This window comes from Sorex fumeus, unplaced genomic scaffold, assembly GCF_029834395.1.
Source record: "Sorex fumeus unplaced genomic scaffold, SorFum_2.1 ptg000051l, whole genome shotgun sequence".
Classification (NCBI taxonomy): Eukaryota; Metazoa; Chordata; class Mammalia; order Eulipotyphla; family Soricidae; genus Sorex; species Sorex fumeus.
The window spans coordinates 45411485-45433678 of NW_026606108.1; the positions used below are offsets into that span (position 1 = coordinate 45411485).

General features: G+C 41.0%; 1 protein-coding gene across 1 annotated transcript; it reads right to left on the reverse strand.

Moving 5' to 3' along the window:
* Positions 1-2023: 2023 nt before the first annotated feature.
* GRXCR2 (glutaredoxin and cysteine rich domain containing 2) lies at positions 2024-21039 on the reverse strand. The gene is made up of 3 exons (XM_056124221.1): positions 20704-21039; positions 8057-8284; positions 2024-2206 (listed from the first exon to the last, which is right to left on the reverse strand). Exons 1-3 carry the CDS (start codon positions 21037-21039, stop codon positions 2024-2026), a joined length of 747 nt encoding a protein of 248 aa, XP_055980196.1.
* Positions 21040-22194: the final 1155 nt, after the last annotated feature.

The window sequence follows — 22194 nt, forward strand, 5'->3', positions numbered from 1 at the left end:
TGTTGCCTGGATAAATCTAATCATTAGTAAGTGTATTTGTTATGGGATGAAAAACAGTGAAATCACTTAGGAGGAGGGGAAGTGGGAAGGAGATGACATGGCCCATTCTGCTTCCTCTGGAGAGCCTGGATAACTGCACTCGGGAACTTTTCTGGCTTCAAAGGCTCCCTGTGATTCCGCCATACCAGAACTTGTCTCTCCTTCATGTTATGATCTGTTTACCCATTTCTCCCTTCCACTAAAACTGCAGGTTCAGGGGCCAGAGAGAGAATATTCAGTTAAGACCCTTGTCTTATGCACAGCCAACCTCTGTTCGGTCCTTGGCACCATCTATGGTCTCCTGAACACCACGAGGAATGATTTTACAAGTATAAGCCCTGACCACCCCGAGTATGGTCCAAAACCAAGACCAAAAAATAATTAACTGCAGGTGCTAGGAATACCAGAAAGGCAGCATCCACCCAGGCCATTCTGCCCATCCAGTCCCTAGCAAGGTGGTCTGGTCTGTCTTGCAGGCAGGACTCAAGCAATGTTTGTTTTCAAATGCTCCTGCTCGCACGAACACACTTAAAATTCTCAATATCGCTCCTTCACTGGTATTTTGAATAGATAGAAGAGTCACTAGGAGCAGGAACACATAGAGTCAGGAGAGAGCTAAGAACAGAGATGAGGGAAATTAATGAGTAGTAATAGAGGAAGGGGAAGGGGAAGATGAGCAAAATTAGCAGTGCTTTGAAAAGTATTTTGACTTTTTATTAAAAGTGTTTATATTGCCCGAAAAGCAATCCACTATGACATGATTTTCATGGGTGAATGATAGAGAATGAAAAAACAGAAACTAGGAAAATTAATAAGTGATGAAAATCAAAATAATTACATAGAAAAGCAATGCATCTCATGGGACAATGAATTTTGCAGTGTCATTCGCAAGAGGTCTGGAAGGTGGATGTTAGAACTCCAAGAGATCATTAACCAAAGTATTCCTCTAATTTTATTACTCACTTGCAAAGGACAGATTTATCCTTGTTATGTGTCTTCATAGGCAGTTGACATATAATTGCTAAAACTCAGCCTGGTCATCTTCTGTTTTAGAGATTTCTAACAGATACCTAGAAAGTATCCAGTGTCTTTGACCAGGAGAGAGTAGCTATACCTTAGCCTTAGAATAGATTTATTTATTTGGTGGTAACTCGGGGGCTAGAAGAAATCATATTGCACACATACTTAAGCACCAAATTTATCATAAATTACTATGATGTGGCTTAGACTCTCCATAGCTCAGAGGCGCACAGCGATGCCTTATCTCATCTTTTCCTGAGAGCTTTGCTCACTGCCTGCATGCACGTTCCCCAAGCACAGTACACAGGACAGATTCAGGATGTTGAGGGAAAGGCTCTTTGCCAGCTTGTCTTCAGCAGGAAGCACTTAGAACTTGTGTAACTGTCACTGTCTAGCTAAAGCTTTCAGCCCTGGGTCTCCCTTTCCTCCTCTGCTTAATTAAAAATTCAATTTGACCAATGACTATTTGAAATGCATTCTAAGCAAGAGGAATTCAGTTCATCAGAAACCTGTCCTTTTGATTCCTTTCTCGCCGCATAATTTTCAAAATAACACCCAAGCAGAAAATGACTTCAACCTGCTGCCGGAATGTACATGTATTTGTTCACTAGTGCAAGGAGAAAATGAAGCTGAGTCAAGTGAGATACACCACACACACACACACACACACACACACACACACACACACACACACATACATGCTCACCCATTCCTGGAAAGATAATTTTAGAACCTGTTTCAAAGCGGATTCTTATTCAAAACTGCCTCTGTCACTTAGACCCGCAATGAAGATGTTTGCATCCTTACAAAATGTCATCAAGTAATTGAGTTTTGCAGGGGTGGAAGTGATCACAGCTGCTGGGGCTTCCTTGGCGCCAAGGGAAAGGAAGAAGGAGTGTGAGAACAGTTTATTAGAAATAACTTTGGGGAGGAAGTGAGAGAAGCAGAGATCCAAAGGCCCGGGCTATTGCTTGCAAATCTGACAGGGCTGGAGACCATTCTCGTTGCAGGCAGGGCACCTCAGGGCTCGGTAGGACTCTTTAAATCTGTTGGCCAGCATCGAGAACTTGCTGCCGTGGCACAGAGAGCAGGTGGCACTGCCCGAACCTCGGCAGTGGAAACAGTTATCCTCAGGAAGCTCCCCTTCCTGCAAGAGACAGAGCAAGTTGTGTTACAGCAGTTCAAGTCGATTGTTCACCCAGGGATCAAAATAGCACTGGGGGTGGGGATGGGGCAGGGAGTCAGCCAAGTTATAGAGCACATGCTTCACATGTGTGAGGCCCTGAGTTTGATCCCTGACACCATCAGGAGGGGCCCCTATTATAAATAAATAAATAAATAAATAAATAAATGTAGGTAACCCTGTAGCACTGTCCTCCCGTTGTTCATCGATTTGCTCAAGTGGGCACCAATAACATCTCTATTGTGAAACTTGTTACTGTTTTGGGCATATTGAATACACCACGGGGAGCTTGCCAGGCTCTGCTGTGCAGGCAAGATACTCTCGGTAGCTTGCTGGGCTCTCCAAGAGAAATGGAGGAATCAAACCCATGTTGGCTGTGTGCAAAGCAAGCACCCTACCCGCTGTGCTATCATTCCAGCCCAAATAAATGTGTGTATGCATTAAAAATAAACAAAATGTGTGTATAGCACTAGGTTGCCACAATGACTGAAGCAGAATTAGTCAGAAACATTTCCCTCAATTGCCAGCATGGAAACTGGTCAGAAATCACAACTACTTGATCAAGACAGCCTTTCAATACTTGCAGTGCTCAAGAACATCCCAGTGGGAGAGAATATCACCCTTCTTTTGGAAAGGGAGACGAGACACCAGGAACCGCAGTCACTTTTTTGCACTTTTTATTTGCACAACTTGGAAGAGGAGGAGGAGGGTTTGGATCCCATTGAGTAGAATTCAGAGCTCATGTCCCTGATGTTTACGTTTATGTGCAATGTCCTTCACTATTGTGCAGTAGGGGGCCCTCAAGACAGTTTTGTGTCATAAAGAGACTGAGGAGCTGAATGGGCCCATGTTGCAATTCTTTACAGCTTAGTGCTGAATTCCTACATTCCTTTATTCTCTAAAAGAACTGAGGTCAAGCCCAAGGATCAAGAACTTCATGTGGACCAGGCTGATAGTATTGATCAGGTAGGCACTTCCCTTGCATATAGCTGATATAAGTTCAATAACAGACATCCCGGGGCTGGAGTGATAGCACAGTGGGTAGGCATTTGCCTTCCACACGGCCGACCAGAGTTCGATTCCCAGCATCCCATATGGTCCCCTGAGCACCGCCAGGAGTGATTCCTGAGTGAAGAGCCAGGAGTAACCCCTGAGCATCGTCGGGTGTAACCCAAAAAGCAAAATAAATAAATAAATAAATAAATAAATAAATAGCCAGTATCCCGTATCACCCCCATATCACTCCCTCTGGGAGTGATCCCTGAATGCATCACTGGGTGTGACCCCCAACCTCACCGTCCCCTAAAAAAAAAAAAAGTTCCGTGCTTCAGAGTTAGTCTGCTTCTCTCATGAATTGTGCACCTTGAAAAATTCTCGTCACAATTCTAAAGTCCAATGTCTTGGCTTGTGAAATGAGAAGAATAGTGTTGACACCCCCCCACACACACACACACAGACTCCCAGTAGTGGGGTAGAGAGTATATGGAAAGGCCATGCTCTATTACCAAGCCTATCGTAGATTCCCTGTCAAAGCGATTTCACATCTATACCCTGCTATGAAGTCTCAGTCCTCAGCATCTCCCTTTGGCTATTGCTGTGCTCCTCTGCCCCAAGACAGCTCAAGGAAATGGGCCACACTTGTCCTTCTGAGAAAACACTGTGCACAATCAGGAACCATAGATTTTATTTCATACTCAAGCTTACTTGGTCCTGCACATGGTAATCAGTACCAATCCAAAGCCTTAGAAGAGTGGTTAAGATCACAAGGTTGCTGCTCAGATAGACCTGGGTTTGACTACTGGCTCTGATGACTTCTGTCCACTAACTCCACTTCTCTAGGTCTTCATTTTCCCAGGTTCAGGAGTGAATAACAACTCACAGTTCTTGTGAGAAGGAGCTGGGCTATTGAGTGGGAAGTGGTGGCCATGGTACCTGATGACCAAGGGCCCTCATAAGTGGCAGCTATTAATATTATTATTATTATTATTGTCATTGCCATGATTTCCAAGGTAAGTTCTCATTAAGCCTAAATATTTATCATCTCAAATTTGATGGGGTTTAAAGTATAAAGTAACTAATTTGGGGGGGAAATATATTTTTACAGATATATATACATATATGCATATATAAGCACACAAGGCTCAAACCTTTAACAACATGTTATTAATCTTATAGATGAACTTAATGCCTTCTACATGAAATGCAACAATCTTCACACGCTTTCATCTAAGAAACCTTTTTAAAATCAATTTTAGCATTATTCATATTTTGGATCATATTTATCATTGTTCATAACAAAACAAAATGAATTATTTTGGCTCTGCTTTAGGGACAGAGGTTGGGGTTCAGGATGGAAACATCCAAAATATGGTGGTGGGGAGGTGTAATGGTGGTGGGATTGGTGTTTGAATTTTAAATGTAATAAGATGGGCTCCTTGATGTTCTCTGAACTTCTCTGTGAGAATAAAATTTGTCTGGGTATTTTCTGTATGAGGCATCATACAACTTAAAACAGAGTTGAAAGGACAATAAAGTATGTATAGACAGATAGAGAATGACTGCATTTATTTGTGGGACATAAAAAATATAGTATGCGACTAATATCTCAGGCCAGGGGAAACAGAGGCCAGAAGGACTGGTCAATGGTTGGAAGCTTGCTACAAGTGTATGGAGGAAGGGCAGCTAGGATAGAGAAGAGACCGGTATGACAATAATAGTTGGAAATTATCACTCTGAATAATAACCGAGTATTGAAAAATAAGTAAAGATTCCTTGATACCTGATAACTCTTCAGTATCTATATTGCAAATCATAATGCCCAAAAGGAGAAAGAGAGAGAGAGAGAGAGAGAGAGAGAGAGAGAGAGAGAGAAGTATCTGTCATAGAGATGGGGTTGAGGTGGGAGGGAAACTGGGGACATTGGTGGTGGAAAATGTCCACTGGTGAAGGGACGCATATTGGAACATTATATGACCGAAACCCAATCATGAACAACTTTGTAACTATGTGTCTCACAGTTATTCAATTTTTTTAAATAAATTTAAAAATAAAAAGGTATGTATAACTTTCAGGGCAACGTCTGCCACATACCTCTGTCCTAGTATATGACATGCTAGCTGAAAAACACAAACCTTTCTGAATTGAATTGAAGAGTAACGGTCAGATCAGGCCTGTTAGTTTTCTTTCAGATTTTCGTAGTGGCCTTTGACCATCTCTGGCCCTTTTCTGGACATATGTTGCCCTACAATATATATGATGACAGAAATGAATTAAAATGGAAAGGTGTTGATTGAAATACATCTATCTGTCTGCCTGGTGCTGCCTTGCAAGTTCTCAGTGTGTATGTAGAGGAGAAAAGATAGGAAAGGACACTTCTTCCCAACTGTCCCTCTGGCGCCCAATTCCACCCTTCTTTCTACACATAGCTATGTATCTGTTGCATTGTCAGGCTCTACCTCTTTTTTTTACACATGACAACTGCTCTATTCCATCCAACTTTTGGGGGATCCATGTCCTCAGGGCAACCAAATCCTTTGGGTAAGGAAAACACCAAGCAAATGATTGTATAATATAAGCATCAGACTGAAACTGTGCAGTGTTGTGAGATATCCTAGGCATCTAGCTGGGAGAGTTTGGGCCTCTCAGCAACCAGGGAATGCACCTCTGAGGATGTGATGCTTCCACTGAGATCTAAGGAACTGAAAGCAAAGTAGGGGGTGGTGGGGGGGCGGGGAGGGTGGTTCAGGAGAACTTCTAGGCAGAAGGAATTTTTTTTGGGGGGGCTCTGCTGAGAAAAAGCGAGAAACATATGTCAGCTAGCTAGACAAGCAGTGTGTCTGAGCAGAGAGTTTGAGGATGAGATGGAAGATAGGAGTCTGAAGACGTCAGCATGATTCAGCTACCCAGTTTACTAGGACAAATGAAGAATTTAGGTTTTATTCCACTGATGGCAGGTCATTCAGAGTTGCTGTGTTTTTTTAAGGGGGGCCAAGGGGTGGTGGTGGTGATGAAAGGCTGACATAATCTCATCTGCATTTCAGAAAAGATTGTATTGTGTGAGAGAGCAGTCTGGAAGGAGACTGCGATTGTGAGCAGAATTTTAAGAACCTTTGGTTAGACTCCAGTCATGACCTTCTAATTGCTGAACCCTCCTGGGATAAGGACATCGTCTCGAGACAGGGCTACTCCTGACCCTTTGGTCACACCAGCCTCTGAGAGATTAGAGTGAGTCCCACAGAAAGCTGCTAGTCCCAAGGGATGGAATCAAGAGAGAGAAAATGCGTGTCTGACATCCTCCAAACTCCTACACTCCTTTCTGTTTGTTTGGAGGTTTTGTTTTTTGGTTTTTGGTTTTTTTTTTGGGGGGGGGGTACCACAGCTGGCAGCGCTCAGAGCTCACTCCTGGTTCTGTGCTCCGGGATCACTCCTGGCAGTGTTCCAGGACCATATGGGGTTCTGGAGATATAACCCAGGTCGGCCTCATGCAAGGCAAATGCCCTACCTGCTGTGCTATCGCTCAGTCCCCAAACTTTTACTCTCTTAGCTTAGATCCATCCAAATCCCTTTCTGTCCTTCAATAATTCACTGAGAACTAATGATTTCACCTTTTTTCACCTCCCTGAAGCTTTTGTCTGAGCCACGGTTTTCAGAATGAAGAGTTCTGACTCAGACATGCATGCTGTAACCCCATCAACAGGACTTATATTGACTTCTCATCTACAGTACTCAAGAAACTAAGATTTAATATTTTTAAAAGACATTGTATATGCTAATTTTATAAGTAAATTTTAAGAAACCAGTTGGCATCATACTATTGATAGACAAATGTGGTACTCAAGAGACCCTGAAATAAGCATGATGCAAAGTGACAATGAGTAGTCTCATTGAGTGTCTCAGTTTCAGCATATTGCAATTTATGGCTTTTCACTTGTGCCTGATCTTGGAAAAGGATTATAAATGACATTGTCTCTTAGTTTTGTTTTTTCCCCTTGGATTCCCAACTATGGATTTTTGGGGCTTGTTGTTGTTGTCATCGTTGTTGTTGTTGTTATTTGGGTTTGTTTTGTTTTGTTGGCTTTGGGCCACACCTGGCAATGCTCAAGAGTTACTTTTGACTCTGCACTCAGGAATTACTTCTGGGAATGTTCAGGAAACCATAAGGGGTGCCAGCGATCAAATCCAGGTTGGCCACATGCAAGGCAAGTACCTTACCTGCTGTACTATCTTTCTAGCCCTGACATTGGCTCTTGTTAACCACACTAATCTTTAACAAAGAAAATTAAAAGAATGGCTACATGTTGGTTTATAAGATTCCTTTAAGGAAACTGTGAACTGAGGTAACAATTGCAGAAGCACAAGCAAACCCACAGAGAAGAAACAGAGCTGATATTTTTCCCCCACCTCATGAACAAGATGTTCATCAGTCACATTGTCAAGAGAGAACTATAAATATTAATTTTATCTCAAAAGTAGTCATCACAAAAAATAAATTATGATCTGTCTAGACTGAAACATGAGCACGAAAGTTTGTAAATCTGTAACTGTACCTCACAGTGATTCATTAAAAAAATTAATAAATAAATAAATAATGATTATTTAAAATACAGACTTCTACCATTGCTGCTAACATGCTACCATGAAAATACAATAAATTTTGAAATTCTTTAACAACTTCGCTATGAATATATCTTAAGTGTTCAGTTTGTACTTAGTTTCGAATAGTACAATTCAAACACACTTAGGTATGACCCAGACTTCTTGGAAACTGGGATATGGGACCAACTCCAAACAGGGCTTCAAATGACTCTGACACACCTGTGGGTACTGATTGTGGGGGAATGTGCTCCCCGCCTCTGGCAAAGGCCCATCATTCCGATTGTTGATCCCATAGATTTCCTCTCTGCTCACCAGAGACTCTTCTTCAGCCTCCTCTTCCTTTTGAAGAATTTTCCTCGTAAAGTCCCTTTTGTCCATCGAGGTTCGAATGATCTTCAAGTTATTCGTGTAGATGATTATCTTTCCAAAGTCTATAATAGGTGGGGACTAGAGAGAAGGAGAATTAGCCTAGTTACCAGCCCGCAGAATCTGCAACATGCCCGAAAATAGGAAAGGAAGAACCTGGACCATCCAGAACATTCCATCCCATCAGCTGCGATTCATTTCCTGGTTAGTTTAGTCCCTTTAAATACCATAAAGACTAGCTTCCTTTTCCCACTAATGGGAACCCACCAACGTTGACCTCATCTTAATCAAAGTTGACCTCATTGATGGGAACCCACCAAAGTTAACAAAAGAAATTCTCTTGCTACCACATTGCACAGCACTGCTGAGTGCACACTGAGGGCTTACTAAATATTAAGGAATATTTAAAAAATAAAGAGTTTCAAATTTTTAATACATAAAGTAGTAATAGTACCAGATATAATTCACTGAATGATTATCGCTCTTGTCGTATTTACTGTATTTGCTGTGTTAGATATCATTTTACAAACATCACCTTGATTTGAGGGTGATAGAAACTTAATCTCACTGGAATTAAGTAACTCCAAAATTACCAAGTTACCGAGAATCTATGCCTAAGATTTAAACTCAAAATTATTTTCTTGAGTCACATTCTTAGCACCTACACTACACTATTCATATATATACCCTGCACAAAAGATCATCATATTTATTTACATTAATACATACTAGCATCTTATATAAAATTTATTGTTTATATTTTATATAGTTATATATGTCTGTGACTTATTTGTTCCTTTGTATCATAAAAAAGAATCTTCTTGCCAAGTATGCTTCTATCTCATCATCATTATTAATGTTCCCCTCTATGGATTTACCATGGGAGTTACTTAACCATTTGCCACAGAATAAATTCAGGCAGTGTTTCAATGCTGCAGGGAAGGAGAGAAAGCTGATGTTTAGGGTCAAGAATACATATTTCTTCTCAGAGCTAGGGCAGTGTGGAGACAGATGGTAAACTCTGAATCCAAATGCCACTGTTCACCAGTAGTGACATATAGAATAATCACTGGACTCTCAGAACCTGTTTGCCAATCTGCAAGTATACTGACCTATACAAACTGGTTATTAAAATATAGACATAATTGCATATGTTGGGATGAATATGTACAGTGCTGAGATTCCTTAGTGCTTCTTCTCCCAACCTTGAATTATCTCTCAGTTTTTAAAATAGGTGTTAATACTTAGGATCCCGAAATCCTATCTCCAAACTTTGCTTGTCTCTTAGCTAATTGAGCAATTTCCCAGGGGTTAAAAAATTTCCCCACAAATAAAGGGTTTTCATTCCTATCTTATCCTAGGGCTATGCAAAAAAATTTGAGTATATTTTATTTGAATCTTTGTAATAAACATGTAAATACATTCCCTAAAATGCAGAAGCAAGTACACAGAAGTAATTTTGGCCCTCACTAAAACATAAATTTTATGTTCATTTCCTAGCTAGTGTGGTATTTCATGTGCAGTTCAATTTCAAGATTGGAATAAAGGGCTGTGCCATATGTGTGCATTGAATGCTGTAAGGAAAGACAGAATCTAGAAGTTCACTACAATATGGACAGAACTGGTGGGTATCACATTACTCAAAATAAATCAGAGGAAGAACAGAAACTCGATGACTTCCCTCATCTTAGAGAAAGAGAAGGAATAAATAGGCAATATTAAATAATGGAAAAACCTTCAACCTCGGATTGAGATTTAACTAAGATTAAGATAAGCTAATTTGATTAATTAACTAATTTTAATTAAGATGAAACTAAGATTGCGAAGGAGGGAGGGATGGACTGGGTGAGGGGTGGTGAAGTGGCATTTGTGGAAGGTCTTGCACACTTCAATAGCACTGAGATACAGTACTCCTAGGCATCAAAACCATAAATGTTAACACAGTTAACATTTCAACACAGTTGAAAACATGTTGCCTAAACTATAATAATATTGAAAGGTTGAAAACAAAAGTAAGGTTTTCTGCTAAGCACATAATTCAAAGCATCATTTTATTTTCACAATTACTGCTTCATTCAATATTTAATTTACTTTAAGAAAAATCCTTCAATTACCATAAGGGTTAAAGAGGTGGAGAATAGTTAAGAGAGACGAGAGTTCATTATGAAAATATTAATTGGAAATGATCACACTGGACAAGAACTAAGTGTTGAAAGTAGGTAAAGGGATATACATGATAATCTTTCAACATCTGTAGTGCAAATCATAATGCCTAAAATGAGAGAGAGATATAGAAAGATTGCATTCATCTGGGGAACATAAAGTAACAAAATAGGAGACTAACACCCAAGAATAGCCGAGAATAAGTACAATGAGGTTTACTCCATGGCTTGTAGGCCAGCCACACTAGCTAGGGGAAAAGGCAGCTCAGATAGAGAAGGGAGCACCAAATAAAGGGTGTTGGGAGGATCCGCCCAAGATGGGAGATGCATGCTGAAAGTAGACTATAGACTGAACATGATTGCTACTCAATTCCTCTTTTGCAAACCACAGCACCCAAAAAGGGAGAGAGAACAAAGAGGAATGCCCTGCCACAGAGGTGGGGTGGGATGGAGGGCTGGGGGGGTGGGAGGGATACTGGGATCATCACGGTGGAGAATGGGCACTGGTGGGTACTCGATCATCATATAACTGAAATCCAAGCACAAAAATTTGTAAGTTTACAACTTTATCTCATAGTGTTTCACTAATAAAAATTTTAAAATAAAATAAAATAAAATAAAATGAGAGAGAGAAAGGGGAAGAAAGAGAGAACACAGGAATCTGCCATAGAGGCAGGCAGGGGGGAGGTGATTTCAGGGGATGGGAGGGAAACTGGAGACATTGGTGCTGGGAAATTACAGTGGTGGAGTGATGGGTGTTGAAATATTGTATGACTGAAACCCAATCATGAACAGCTTTATAATGCTCCATCTCACTGTGATTCAGTAAAATAAAAAAAAAAAATTGCTCGAGCGGGCCCAGTAACGTCTCCATTGGAGACTTTGTTGTTACTGTGTCTGGCATATTGAATACGTCACGGGGAGCTTGCCAGGCTCTGCCGTGCAGGCGAGATACTCTCAGAAGCTTGCCGGGCTCTCCGAGAGGGGCGGAGGAATCAAACTCGGGTCGGCCATGTTGGCTGCGTGCAAGGCAAACACCCTACCGCTGTGCTATCGCTCCAGCTAAAAAAAAATTAATTTTAAAAAATAGAGGATCAATATAGAAAATAATAAATAAAGTTACTTAAAACTTAAAAAAAAAGAAAGAAAGAAAATTCCTTCATTCAATCTTAGGGAACTTGCTAATGCTTTTGTCCAATTATCAAACCTGGTACAGCAAATTTTGTCTACTTAGCAATACTACAAATAGCAAGTCATTTAACCTTCATGGGTCCAGACATAATTCTTGAGTTATCCCACATGACATAACTACTTATTCTATAGTGTTTCATGGCCTGTATTTTTTCACCATCACTTGATCACTTGACATCCAATTACTCATCGATTTGCTTGAGTGGCACCAGTAATGTCTCCATTCATCCCTGCTGCGTGCTAGTGTACCCCACTGGCATCTGTTCACTCCAGGAACATGAAGAGCCTCAAACTGATCGTTCAGGGTCTTGATGAAGAAGTCTGACCATCTCATAGGTGGGTGGCCACACGATCTTTTGACGTCCCATGGAATACAGTCGGTGATGATTCTAGTCCAGCAGTCATCTTCAAATCGCATTATATGTCTAGCCCATTTGATTTTCGATGCCTTGGCAAACGAGAAAGTGTCCCTGATTCCCAATCATCAATGGAAGTTGGAAATCCAGATACTTTCTCTCACTTGAGTGAAGCATGATACTCCAAGCAAAGCTCTTTTGATTCCTCTTTGGGTGACCCAAATAGCGTTCTCATCCTGTTTTCATAGGGCCCAGGTCTCTGAGGTGTATGTTAATGCAGGAAGAACAGTGGAATCGAAGAGACGTGCCCAGAGCTGGAGGTTCTTCATCCTCTTAGCTATTTCTTCGATGCTCTTGAAGGCGTTCCAAGCTGCTCTCTTCCTCCTGCTCAACTCAGGAGCCAGGTCATTCGTCATGTTGACTTCTCAACCTAGGTACACATAACTGTTGCATTCGGAGATGTTCACTACATTGAGAGCAAATGGAATGTCAGGAACAAGTTTGTTTCTCTTAAACATTGTCTTTGTGAGATTCAGCTGTAGTCCGACCTTTCCACACTCACGGTCGAAGTTGGCCAGCATTTGTATTGCTTGGCTAATGTTTGGTGTTATTAGAACTATATCATCAGAAAAGCGGAGGTAGTGTAGTTGCCAACCATTTATTTTCACTCCCATTCCTTCCCATTCCAGTCATCACATGACGTTCTTGAGGATGCCACTAAAGAGTTTTGGTGAAATGGTATCACCCTGCCAAATCCCTTTCTTGACATGGATGATCACTTCTTTGTAGAATGGTGAGATTCTGGTAGTGAATTCGTAATACAGCTCACGGAGGATCCTGATGTATTGAGTTTGAACTCCCTGTTTGGCTAGGGCTTCAATGATTGCTTCCGTCTCAACAGAATCAAAGTCCTTCTTTAAATCAATGAACATTAGACAGTGAGGCATCCTGAACTCCTGAGAAACCTCAATGAGCTTGGTTATCATGTGGATATGGTTAATCGTGCTGAATCCTTTTCGGAACCCAGCTTGCTCACATGGTTGTCCTTCATCTAGTGTTCTGCCAATCCTATTCATGATGACTCAAGTGAACAGCTTGTAGATGACAGACATCTGGCAGATCGGGCAACAGTTGCCAATGTCGTGGATGTCTCCCTTTTTGTACAGTAATACAGTCCTGCAGGTTTTCCATTGGGAAAATCTGAACCTTGCATTCAGATAGGTAGCATGTGAAGAGCCAAGCCAGTGTATTGATGAGTATTGATGGCAGGCTCTTCAGGTCTGACTTTGTCTGGGCCGGGTGCTATTGACTTCTTTTTTTTTTTCTTTCTTCTTTTTTTTTATTAGTGAAACACTATGTGGTACAGTTGTTGACCTCACAAGTTTTTGTACTTAGGTTTTAGTCATACAATGATAGAGTACCCATCCCTCCACCAGTGCCCATTCTCCACCACCAATGATCCCAGTAACCCTCCCACCCCTCCCATACCCCCATCCCATCCCCCCTCTGTGGCAGGGCATTCCCTTTTGTTCTCTCTCTCCTTTTGGTTGCTAAGGTTTGCAAAAGAGGCATTGAGTGGAAAACATGTTCGGTCTATAGTCTACTTTCAGCATGCATCTCCTGGGAGAATCCTCCCAACACCCTATACTTGGTGTTCCCTTCTCTGTCTGAGTTGCTCTTTCCCATAGCCGGTGCAGCTGGCCTTCAAGCCATGGAGTAAACCTCCTGTAACTTATCTCGACTATTCTAGGATGTTAGTCTCCTATTTTGCTACTTTATATTCCCCAGATGAATGCAATCTTTCTATGTCTGTCCCTCTCTTTCTGACTCATTTCACTTAGCATGCTACTTTCCATGTAGTACCATTTGTATGTAAATTTCATGATTTTGTCTTTTCTAACAGCTGCATAGTACTCCATTGTATAGATGTACCAAAGTTTCTTTAAGCAGTCATCTGTAATTGGGCACTCGGGTCTTTTCCAGATTTTGGCTATTGTGAACAGTGCAGCAATGAACATAGAAGTGCAGATGTCACTTCGGCTATACTTTCTTTCCTCTCCAGGATGTATTCTGAGGAGTGGTATTGCTGGATCAAATGGGAACTCAATTTCTAATTTTTGGAGAACCATCCTACTGTTTTCCAAAAGGGCTGGACCAGTCGGCATTGCCACCAGCAGTGAAGGAGGGTCCCTTTCTCTCCACATCTGTGCCAACACCATTTGCCCCTATTATTTTGGCTGTGGGCCAGTCTCTGTGGTGTGAGGTGATATATCATTGTTGTTTTGATCTGCATCTCCCTGATGATTAGTGATGTAGAGCATTTTCTCATGTGCCTTTTGGCCATTCGGATTTCTTCTTTGAGAAAGTTTCTGTTCATTTTGTCTCCTCATGTTTTCATGGGATTGGATGTTTTCTTCTTGTGGAGTTCAACCAGTGCTTCGTATATTCTTGATATCGACCCCTTATCAGGTGGGTATTAGATGAATATTCTTTCCCATTCTGTAGATTATCTTATTCTGGTCACTATATCCTTTGAGGTGCAGAAGCTTCTAAATTTAAGATAGTCCCATTTGTTTATCTCTGTTTCATATGGAACAACAAACACCCACAAATAGCTAAAGCAATTCTTGGAAAAAAGACGTGGGGAGGCATCACCCTCCCCAACCTCAAACTCTACTACAAAGCGGTAATAATTAAAACAGCATGGTACTGGAGCCAAGGTGGGGCCACAGACCAATGGAACAGGGTGGAATATCCGTACACACAACCCCAAATGTATGAACATCTAATCTTTGATAAAGGAGCAAGAAATGTGAAGTGGAGCAAGGAAATCCTCTTCAACAAATGGTGCTGACATAACTGGACAACCACATGCAAAAAAAAAAAAAAGGGCTTAGACCTCTACCTAATGATCATGATCACGACCATCCTGTTGTTTGTCGATTGCCTCGAGCAGGCCCCAGTAATGTTTCCTTCATCCTAGCCCTGAGATTTTTTTAAAAGTGCCATATTCAAGGCTCTTTCAGGGTTAGGAGAATGAGACCCATCATTGTTACTGGTATTTGGCATATTGGGTACACCATGGGGAGTTTGCCAGACTCTGCCATGTGGGCAAGTTACATTTGGTAGCCTGCCAGTTTGTCCAAAGTAGGAATGACATCTTATTATCTCTACCTAACACCATGCACAAAAGTCAGATCAAAATGGATTAAAGATCTCAACATCAGGCCAAAATCCGTAAGATACATCGAAGACAAGGTCGGCAAAACCCTCCACGATATTGAGGCTAATAGTATCTTCAAAGATGACACTCCACTGACCAACCACGTGGAAACAGAGATAAACAAATGGGCTGTTCACTTCTTTACCGACAAAATGGCATATTGGATTTAGGAAGGGAGAATGTTGGGAACGACATATCCATCCTGCGGAATTTGGTATGTGGGCAGGTGGATGTGGCTATGACAGAGATCTGAGTAGAAGTCATGGATAATCTTCTTCATTGCCCTTCTGGAAGATGTGATAGATCCATCAGGACATCGGAGGGCAGTCATCTTGGACTTTTAATTGGTGAAGGACAGGGAGGTGTTGCGAATGCTTTTTCCAGCTTCTTCTGCACTAGCCAGCACTGCTGCTCTTTTCTCTTTGAGGTCTTCATTTATCACTTCTCTGTACTGCTTTGCGAACTCGGATGTTTGCTTGCGGTTACCTGAGGTTTGCGCCAAACCACGTTGGCAAATGAGCTCTATAGTTATCGAAGACAGGCTTCTTGTGGCTATCTCTCTCTCGGAATTCCTCACACAATCATGGAGGTGCTGAACCAGTTGATCATATTCTTCATCAATGTTGTCAACGACAGCATCTTCCCATGTTGCCGCAATAGTGTCAATAACATTATGACGTCCAATTCTTAAACCAACATAGGCCAAAAGTAGAACTTTTTCCCCCAGTGATTAAATAGTTTGTTTCTCATCCCTTAGGCTGATTATATCTATTTCTAGGGGTGTGGTGCTATAAGGTATATATAAAAGAGCTTTTCAAACTCTGAAATACTTTCCTCATAGTGGTACTAGTGTTGTTATCAAAATTGTCCTTCAGTAGGGCATATACCATCCCGCTACACAACTAGATGTCTGTGCCAGGAATATTTTCTCTGTTCTTAATTTAGATTCACCTTTTGGGTTTTGTTTTTGGGCCACTCTCAGTGGTGCTCAGGGCTTTCTCCTGGTTCTGTGCTCAAGAATCACTCATGGGCATGGGGGAACCATATGGGGTACCAGAATCAAACCTGGATCAGTCACATGTGCGGCAAATGCCTTGTCCATTCTACTGTCTCGCTCGCCCTTTCCCTGTTTGACAAACCGCATAAATCAAATCTATTTTAGGAGACTTGGATGTAAAGTCCTCATGCACTCAGTTCAAAGCTGGCTGGAGCAGAACTTCACTATTCAGGTCTCCTTCCTTGCAACACCCACAGGGTGTTCAACAATTATTCATAAAGCACCAGCTTCTTCCCTGGCCCTGTTCTCTCTCCCTCACTTGAAGGGATCATGTGGCAGCTTCCATTCTCTTTGCTGGGTTCCTGTTTCACACTCTGGACTATCAGGTTCTGAACCTTGAAAGATAAAAATGGTGGTACTTTTGGAAGGTTCCATTTTCACTTCTAGTAATCACTGAGAAGGTTTGGTTACAAAGGAGGGTTTTTGTGTTTGTTTGCAACTAGAGCTGGGTTTATTAAAGGGAAATGTGTACAATCTTAAAAATAATAATAAAATAAAGAAAAGAAATGAAAAGAAAAGAAAAATCTGTACTCATCGCCCCAGCATCTTGTCAATATCAGCCAGTCAATATCCAATCGACATTCAGGACAGTGCATTAATTTTTAACACATTCTGAGGATGGAGGGTTCCAAATCACCTTAAAGACATGCTTATGTTTCAGTCACCCTGACAGCCAGCTTCTCTCTTGTGTCTGAGGAAACGATTCAGATATAAATAATGTTCACCTTATCTGGTTTCACCCACGGCCGATCAGAGATGTCCACTCTTACATTATGAATGGCCAGTATAGAGCCAGGATTTTTATTTCCTTCCATAGTCCCTGGAATGGCACGCAGTGTGCTTGAGCATCCAGCAGTAACTTTGATGCCAACAGGCATGTGCCTGGGGATGACCAAACTGGTGCCATGACATTTCCTAAGGCTCTGTGTGTTGACATAGAACTGCCCTACTGGGGACTGAAAAAGCCATGGCTTTGGAAGCAGGCCAACTGCAGTTTAATTTGTTCAAATAATCTGACAGATGTAGTTTTCTACATTGTAAAAATTATCCTCCTAGAGTTACTGTAAAGATAAGATGACTCTATGGGTATCAAATAGGTGTCAGGAAATTTTATTTTCTTCATTGTCTACAATTTTTAAAGCAAATTTTGTAAGCTTGTTGGCTTCAATTTATTAAAGTATTTTCTATTTTATTAATACTTTCTATATCTATCGCTTAAGCTTTTTAAAAAGTCTATTTCTTTGATAAGGGCTTTCTTAGTTTGTATCACAATAGTAGGCATTTACTGAACATACACAGTGAGCCTGATACATGCCAAATGCGACTTATATTATCTTTTCTAATGACTGTGAGTTTCTTACAATACTTACATATCACCATAATATCACAAATGATAACATTGAAGCTGAACAAGCACAAGTAGCTTGTCTATATCAATGAAGACGGTGGACATTAAAATGCAGATTTAACTGACATCAGAGCTCTTTATTTTTTTCCAGACCTATATCCACAAAGCTTATTCTCTTTTAAAAATTAGCACTGTAGCACTCTTGTCCTGTTGTTCATCGATTTGCTTGAGCGGGCATCAGTAACATCTCCATTGTGAGACTTATTGTATTTGACATATCGAATACACGTCGGGGAGCTTGCCAGGCTCTGCAGTGTGGGCCGGATATTGCCAGGGTCTCTGAGAGGAACAGAGAAATCGAACCTGGGTCGGCCACGTGCAAGGCAAACACTCGTCCCACTGTGCTATCGACTTTTAAAAATTATTTATCATAATTATTATGATATATTATTTTTGGTCTGGTGGCTACACTCAGCAATGTCCAGGACTTAATCATGGCTCTGTGCTCAGGGATCACCCAGGTGGTCCTCTGGGGACCATATGTGGTGCCAGACATCAAACCAGGGTTTCCTGAATGCAAGACAAGCACCTTAATTCCAGTACTATCTCTCATGCCCTATTATTATACTTTGGTTGTGGTAAAATGCATATAAAATAAAATTGCCACTTTAACCTCTACAGGTTAGTTGCATTAAGTATATCTGATTATTATTGTATAACCATTACCACCATCCATTTCCAGAACTTTTCTATTCCCAAACAGAAACTTTGTACCCATTAAATATCTTCCTTCCTTTCAACCTCTGACAACCATTATTCTACTTTTTGTCTCTATAAATTTGACTATTCTAAATACTTTATATAAGTGGAATCAGATAACTATCTTCTTGTCAATGGCTTATTTCACCTGTCACAATATCTTCAAGCATAATCCAACTTGTAGAATATATCAGAGTTTTTCTTTCTAAGACTGACTGATATTCCACTCTGGTATAACATTCTGGCATACACCAGAGTCTGTTTTTCCAATCTCCTACTGGTGTATCTGAGAATTGTTTCATTTATCTTTGGGCAAGTTTCTGTGCACGTGGTATATAAACACCTACTCAGGTTCAGAACTATTGCACTTAACTGGTACCCAATGTTGCCACACAACTATTATTAACTAAATACATGTAAATAGGCATATATGTGTGTATATATTGGCTTTAGGGCTACCCCTAGTTGTACTCATGACTGACTCTTGGTTTTATGCTCATGAATAACTCCTATTTCTATATTCTGGGATTCAGACAGATCACATGGGGTGCTGGAGATCAAACCTGAATCTGCCGCATATAAGACAAGTCCCTACCTACCATTGTTCTGGCCCCAGTACTAAGAATATTTTACAGTTGGAGTTACTTTTAAAATTCATGATATATCTATTATGTTCTTATTTTTCATAGACACTGCACTGATCCCCTATTTCAGTGGGGGATGCTACATGAGTTCATCTTGATCACTCTCATATAAGCCCAGAAGACTGGCGCGTGATATCTGATCAACCATAAAGAAAACAAGACTAACCCAACCAAAAAAGAATGAGGTCCTGATCAGCACTTGAGAGTGTCATATGCTACTCCACAAAAAAAACTATTTACCTGCTTTGACAAATCCATGCCCAGTCTTACATTTACACAACTGCCAACACAGACACATGATTTATGAAGGTCAAGCAATCCAACATTATCTGTTGTTTAGTATAAACTACAACTTTTAAAATTCTAAACCGACGGGTAAGATCTGCTTGAAAAGAAATACTGTAAGTACCAAATACAACCAAGTAACTAAGATACAAATACTTAATAAATGGTAACTGCTATTTTCATTACCATTGTGGATCTGTTGTCCAAAAGGAACCTTCCAGGGACCAAATGCAAGGGAAATCAGAAGGCTGAGTTTTCTTCTGTTTCAGCACCCTGTAATTTTGAGTTGGTCCATAAAAGTAGGTGCCCAGTTTCCCTCATCTGGGAAACTAGATGGCCATACTTTGCCTTTTTCCTGAAAATTGTGGTAAAGACCCCATAGGAGAGCATGTGATAATGCTTTGTAAGCAAAGATCATATCACTAATCAGAAGAGTTGCTATTCATTTCAGCCCTCCTTAATATCAAAAAGAAACCTGGCATTATCTTTGACCAATGTATATTTGACCATGATTATATTTTGACAAAGGCCAGCAAGACCAATATATTTGTATGCTATAGATGTATTACTTTTTCCCTTGGGAAACTAACAATTAAAAAATGATTAGAGAGCAATTATCTGAATTTCACACTTTTAAAGATGAGAATATATTCGGGCGTGTTATTCATTAATAACCCAGTACGTTAAACGATTGTATTTAATCTATTTTAAAAAGACACTCATGGTCCCACTGGCTGAGAGCATACATCCATATCGGATTCACTTCCTGAAACCAGTGACTATTTTTTAGGTTCTTCTAGCTTAAAAGAAAATTGTATGTGAGCTTTTGATTATCCATGGTACTAGGGGAGATAATTGAAATTCATAGATAAAGTACCTGTTTCAACAGAATAATTAACTCTAACTTCTCCATGTAACATTTTTTCTGCTTTTCATCATCTCTTCCCAAGACTCATGCCAATAAGCAATAGAGAAATAACGTAAATCGATAGGTATATAGATAAATAGACAGAGAAATGTCAAAAAAAAAACAGCTAAAAGGAGGGTTGGGAAGGAAATGAGGAACAAGCCTGGATGATTCATATGCTGAATAATTGGCTGCAGTTAAATGGGTACCTTCAAACACTTAACTCTTTCAGAAAACAATTCCTTGCTGCATAACTTTCTAAAATGTCAGTTGGCCAGCTAGAAAACCCCTGTATCTTATTTCATTTCTTGGCCAAGATAATACAGCCAGAGACTCCATTGCAATTTATTTCCCTGGATGGAACTTGAATACCATATATGCCTCTTACACTTTCCAATAGTCAGCCAGGATGTTATTTTTGTCCTAGAAATGGTATGCTAATGGTGCCTTTCCCATTAGGCACTCTGGTGGGTACCAGCGCACTAGCAGGACGGAAGTATGAAATAACAGTGTGTTTCTCAGAACACACTTTGGCCCTTAGAGCATATACACCATGCAAAATACCAACCTTATGGTCATTCGCCTTGTAATCGTTGAAGAAAGGCTGGCTGCTGGCCAAAGTATAAGCACTGCCCTCTCTAAATACGCTGATCCTCTGAGCAGTCAGCTTAGGGGAGTAGGCTTGGGGCTTGGGGGCTTCCCCAGACCCATAAACACCATCCATTGGTTCAAGGGACTCCTGGAGAAAACTGTGAGGATATTCCTCCTTTGGAGACTCTAACTCCTGACCATCCTCAAAGACCTGCTTCAGCACTCGGCCGCTATAGGAAGAAGAGATTTTAAAGCGTACTTTTCGGGCTTTGTCGTCACTCTTCAGGTTCAGCTTCTTCTCGGGGTCCTCCATCAGCAGCAATTTCACCCTGTGGTTGCCAGGCCTCAGGAGCAGCCAGTGAAACTTGGGGCTCTAAGAAAAGGCATTTTATTTTCTCCCCTCCTGCATATAATTAATTCACGCTGGTGCCGGGGGATGCTCAGTTTACTGCAACTGACACCTGCACATTAAACATTCATAGACCCACAGACAGAGGCAGGCGACTAAGGGCTTATGAAGGAGGTAGCACATAAGCCTCAGTGGTCCCTCTCCCCATCCCAAACTTGCCCAGAACTTTACCCGGAGCTTGATTTTTTCATATTGGGAGTATCCGGGGTTTTCATTTCATTGAAAAAGTACCAATTCAATAAGGATCAATCACTAAAGGGTCAGTCAGCAAGTGACTGGTTATTCTTCCCATAAGTCCAATCTGATGATCCTTTAAAATGTGCCAGAGTGGCTGGAGTGATAGCACAGCGGGTAGGGCATTTGCCTTGCACACGGCTAACCTGGGTTTTATTCCCAGCATCCCATATGGTCCGCCAAGCACCTCCAGGAGTAATTCCTGAGTTCATAAGCCAGAAGTAACCCCTGTGCATCACTGGGTGTGACCCAAAAAGCAAAAAAAAAAAGAAATGCCAGAGATTTTTCTATGCCTTCTCTCACTTTGCACACAATAACCTTCCAATAATAACATTGATGTTCCTGTTTTACTAAAGGGAAAGCTGAAGCTCAGAACATTTTCACATTTCAGCTACTTAGCTACAGTAAGTGGCAGGCTGGGATTCAGTCTCAATTCCAGTTGACTCCTAAACCCATAACCTGTCTCCAAGTCAAAACTTTCCAACTGTGTTTCCTGAAACCCTACGGTGGGGAAAAGGCACAGGAAAGGGAAAACTTGGGTCATGGATTCTGGATCTCCTACCCCTGATTTACCAGAACTAGATCTACTTTATTTCACTGCATAATCCTCACATTATATAGGATTTTGTTGTTTTTTTCAGTCATGCTGGCACAGGCTTTTAAGCCCCACATAATTGTCAAGTCCCTCTTGTATGCAAAAAAAAGGGTGGGTAACCTATTTTGTCCGCTGAGCACCAACAGGAGTGATTCCTCAGTGCAGATTGAGGAGAGCATTGCTGGGTGTGACCCAAAAAACAAAAAGAAAAAAGAAAAAAAAAGGAGGGG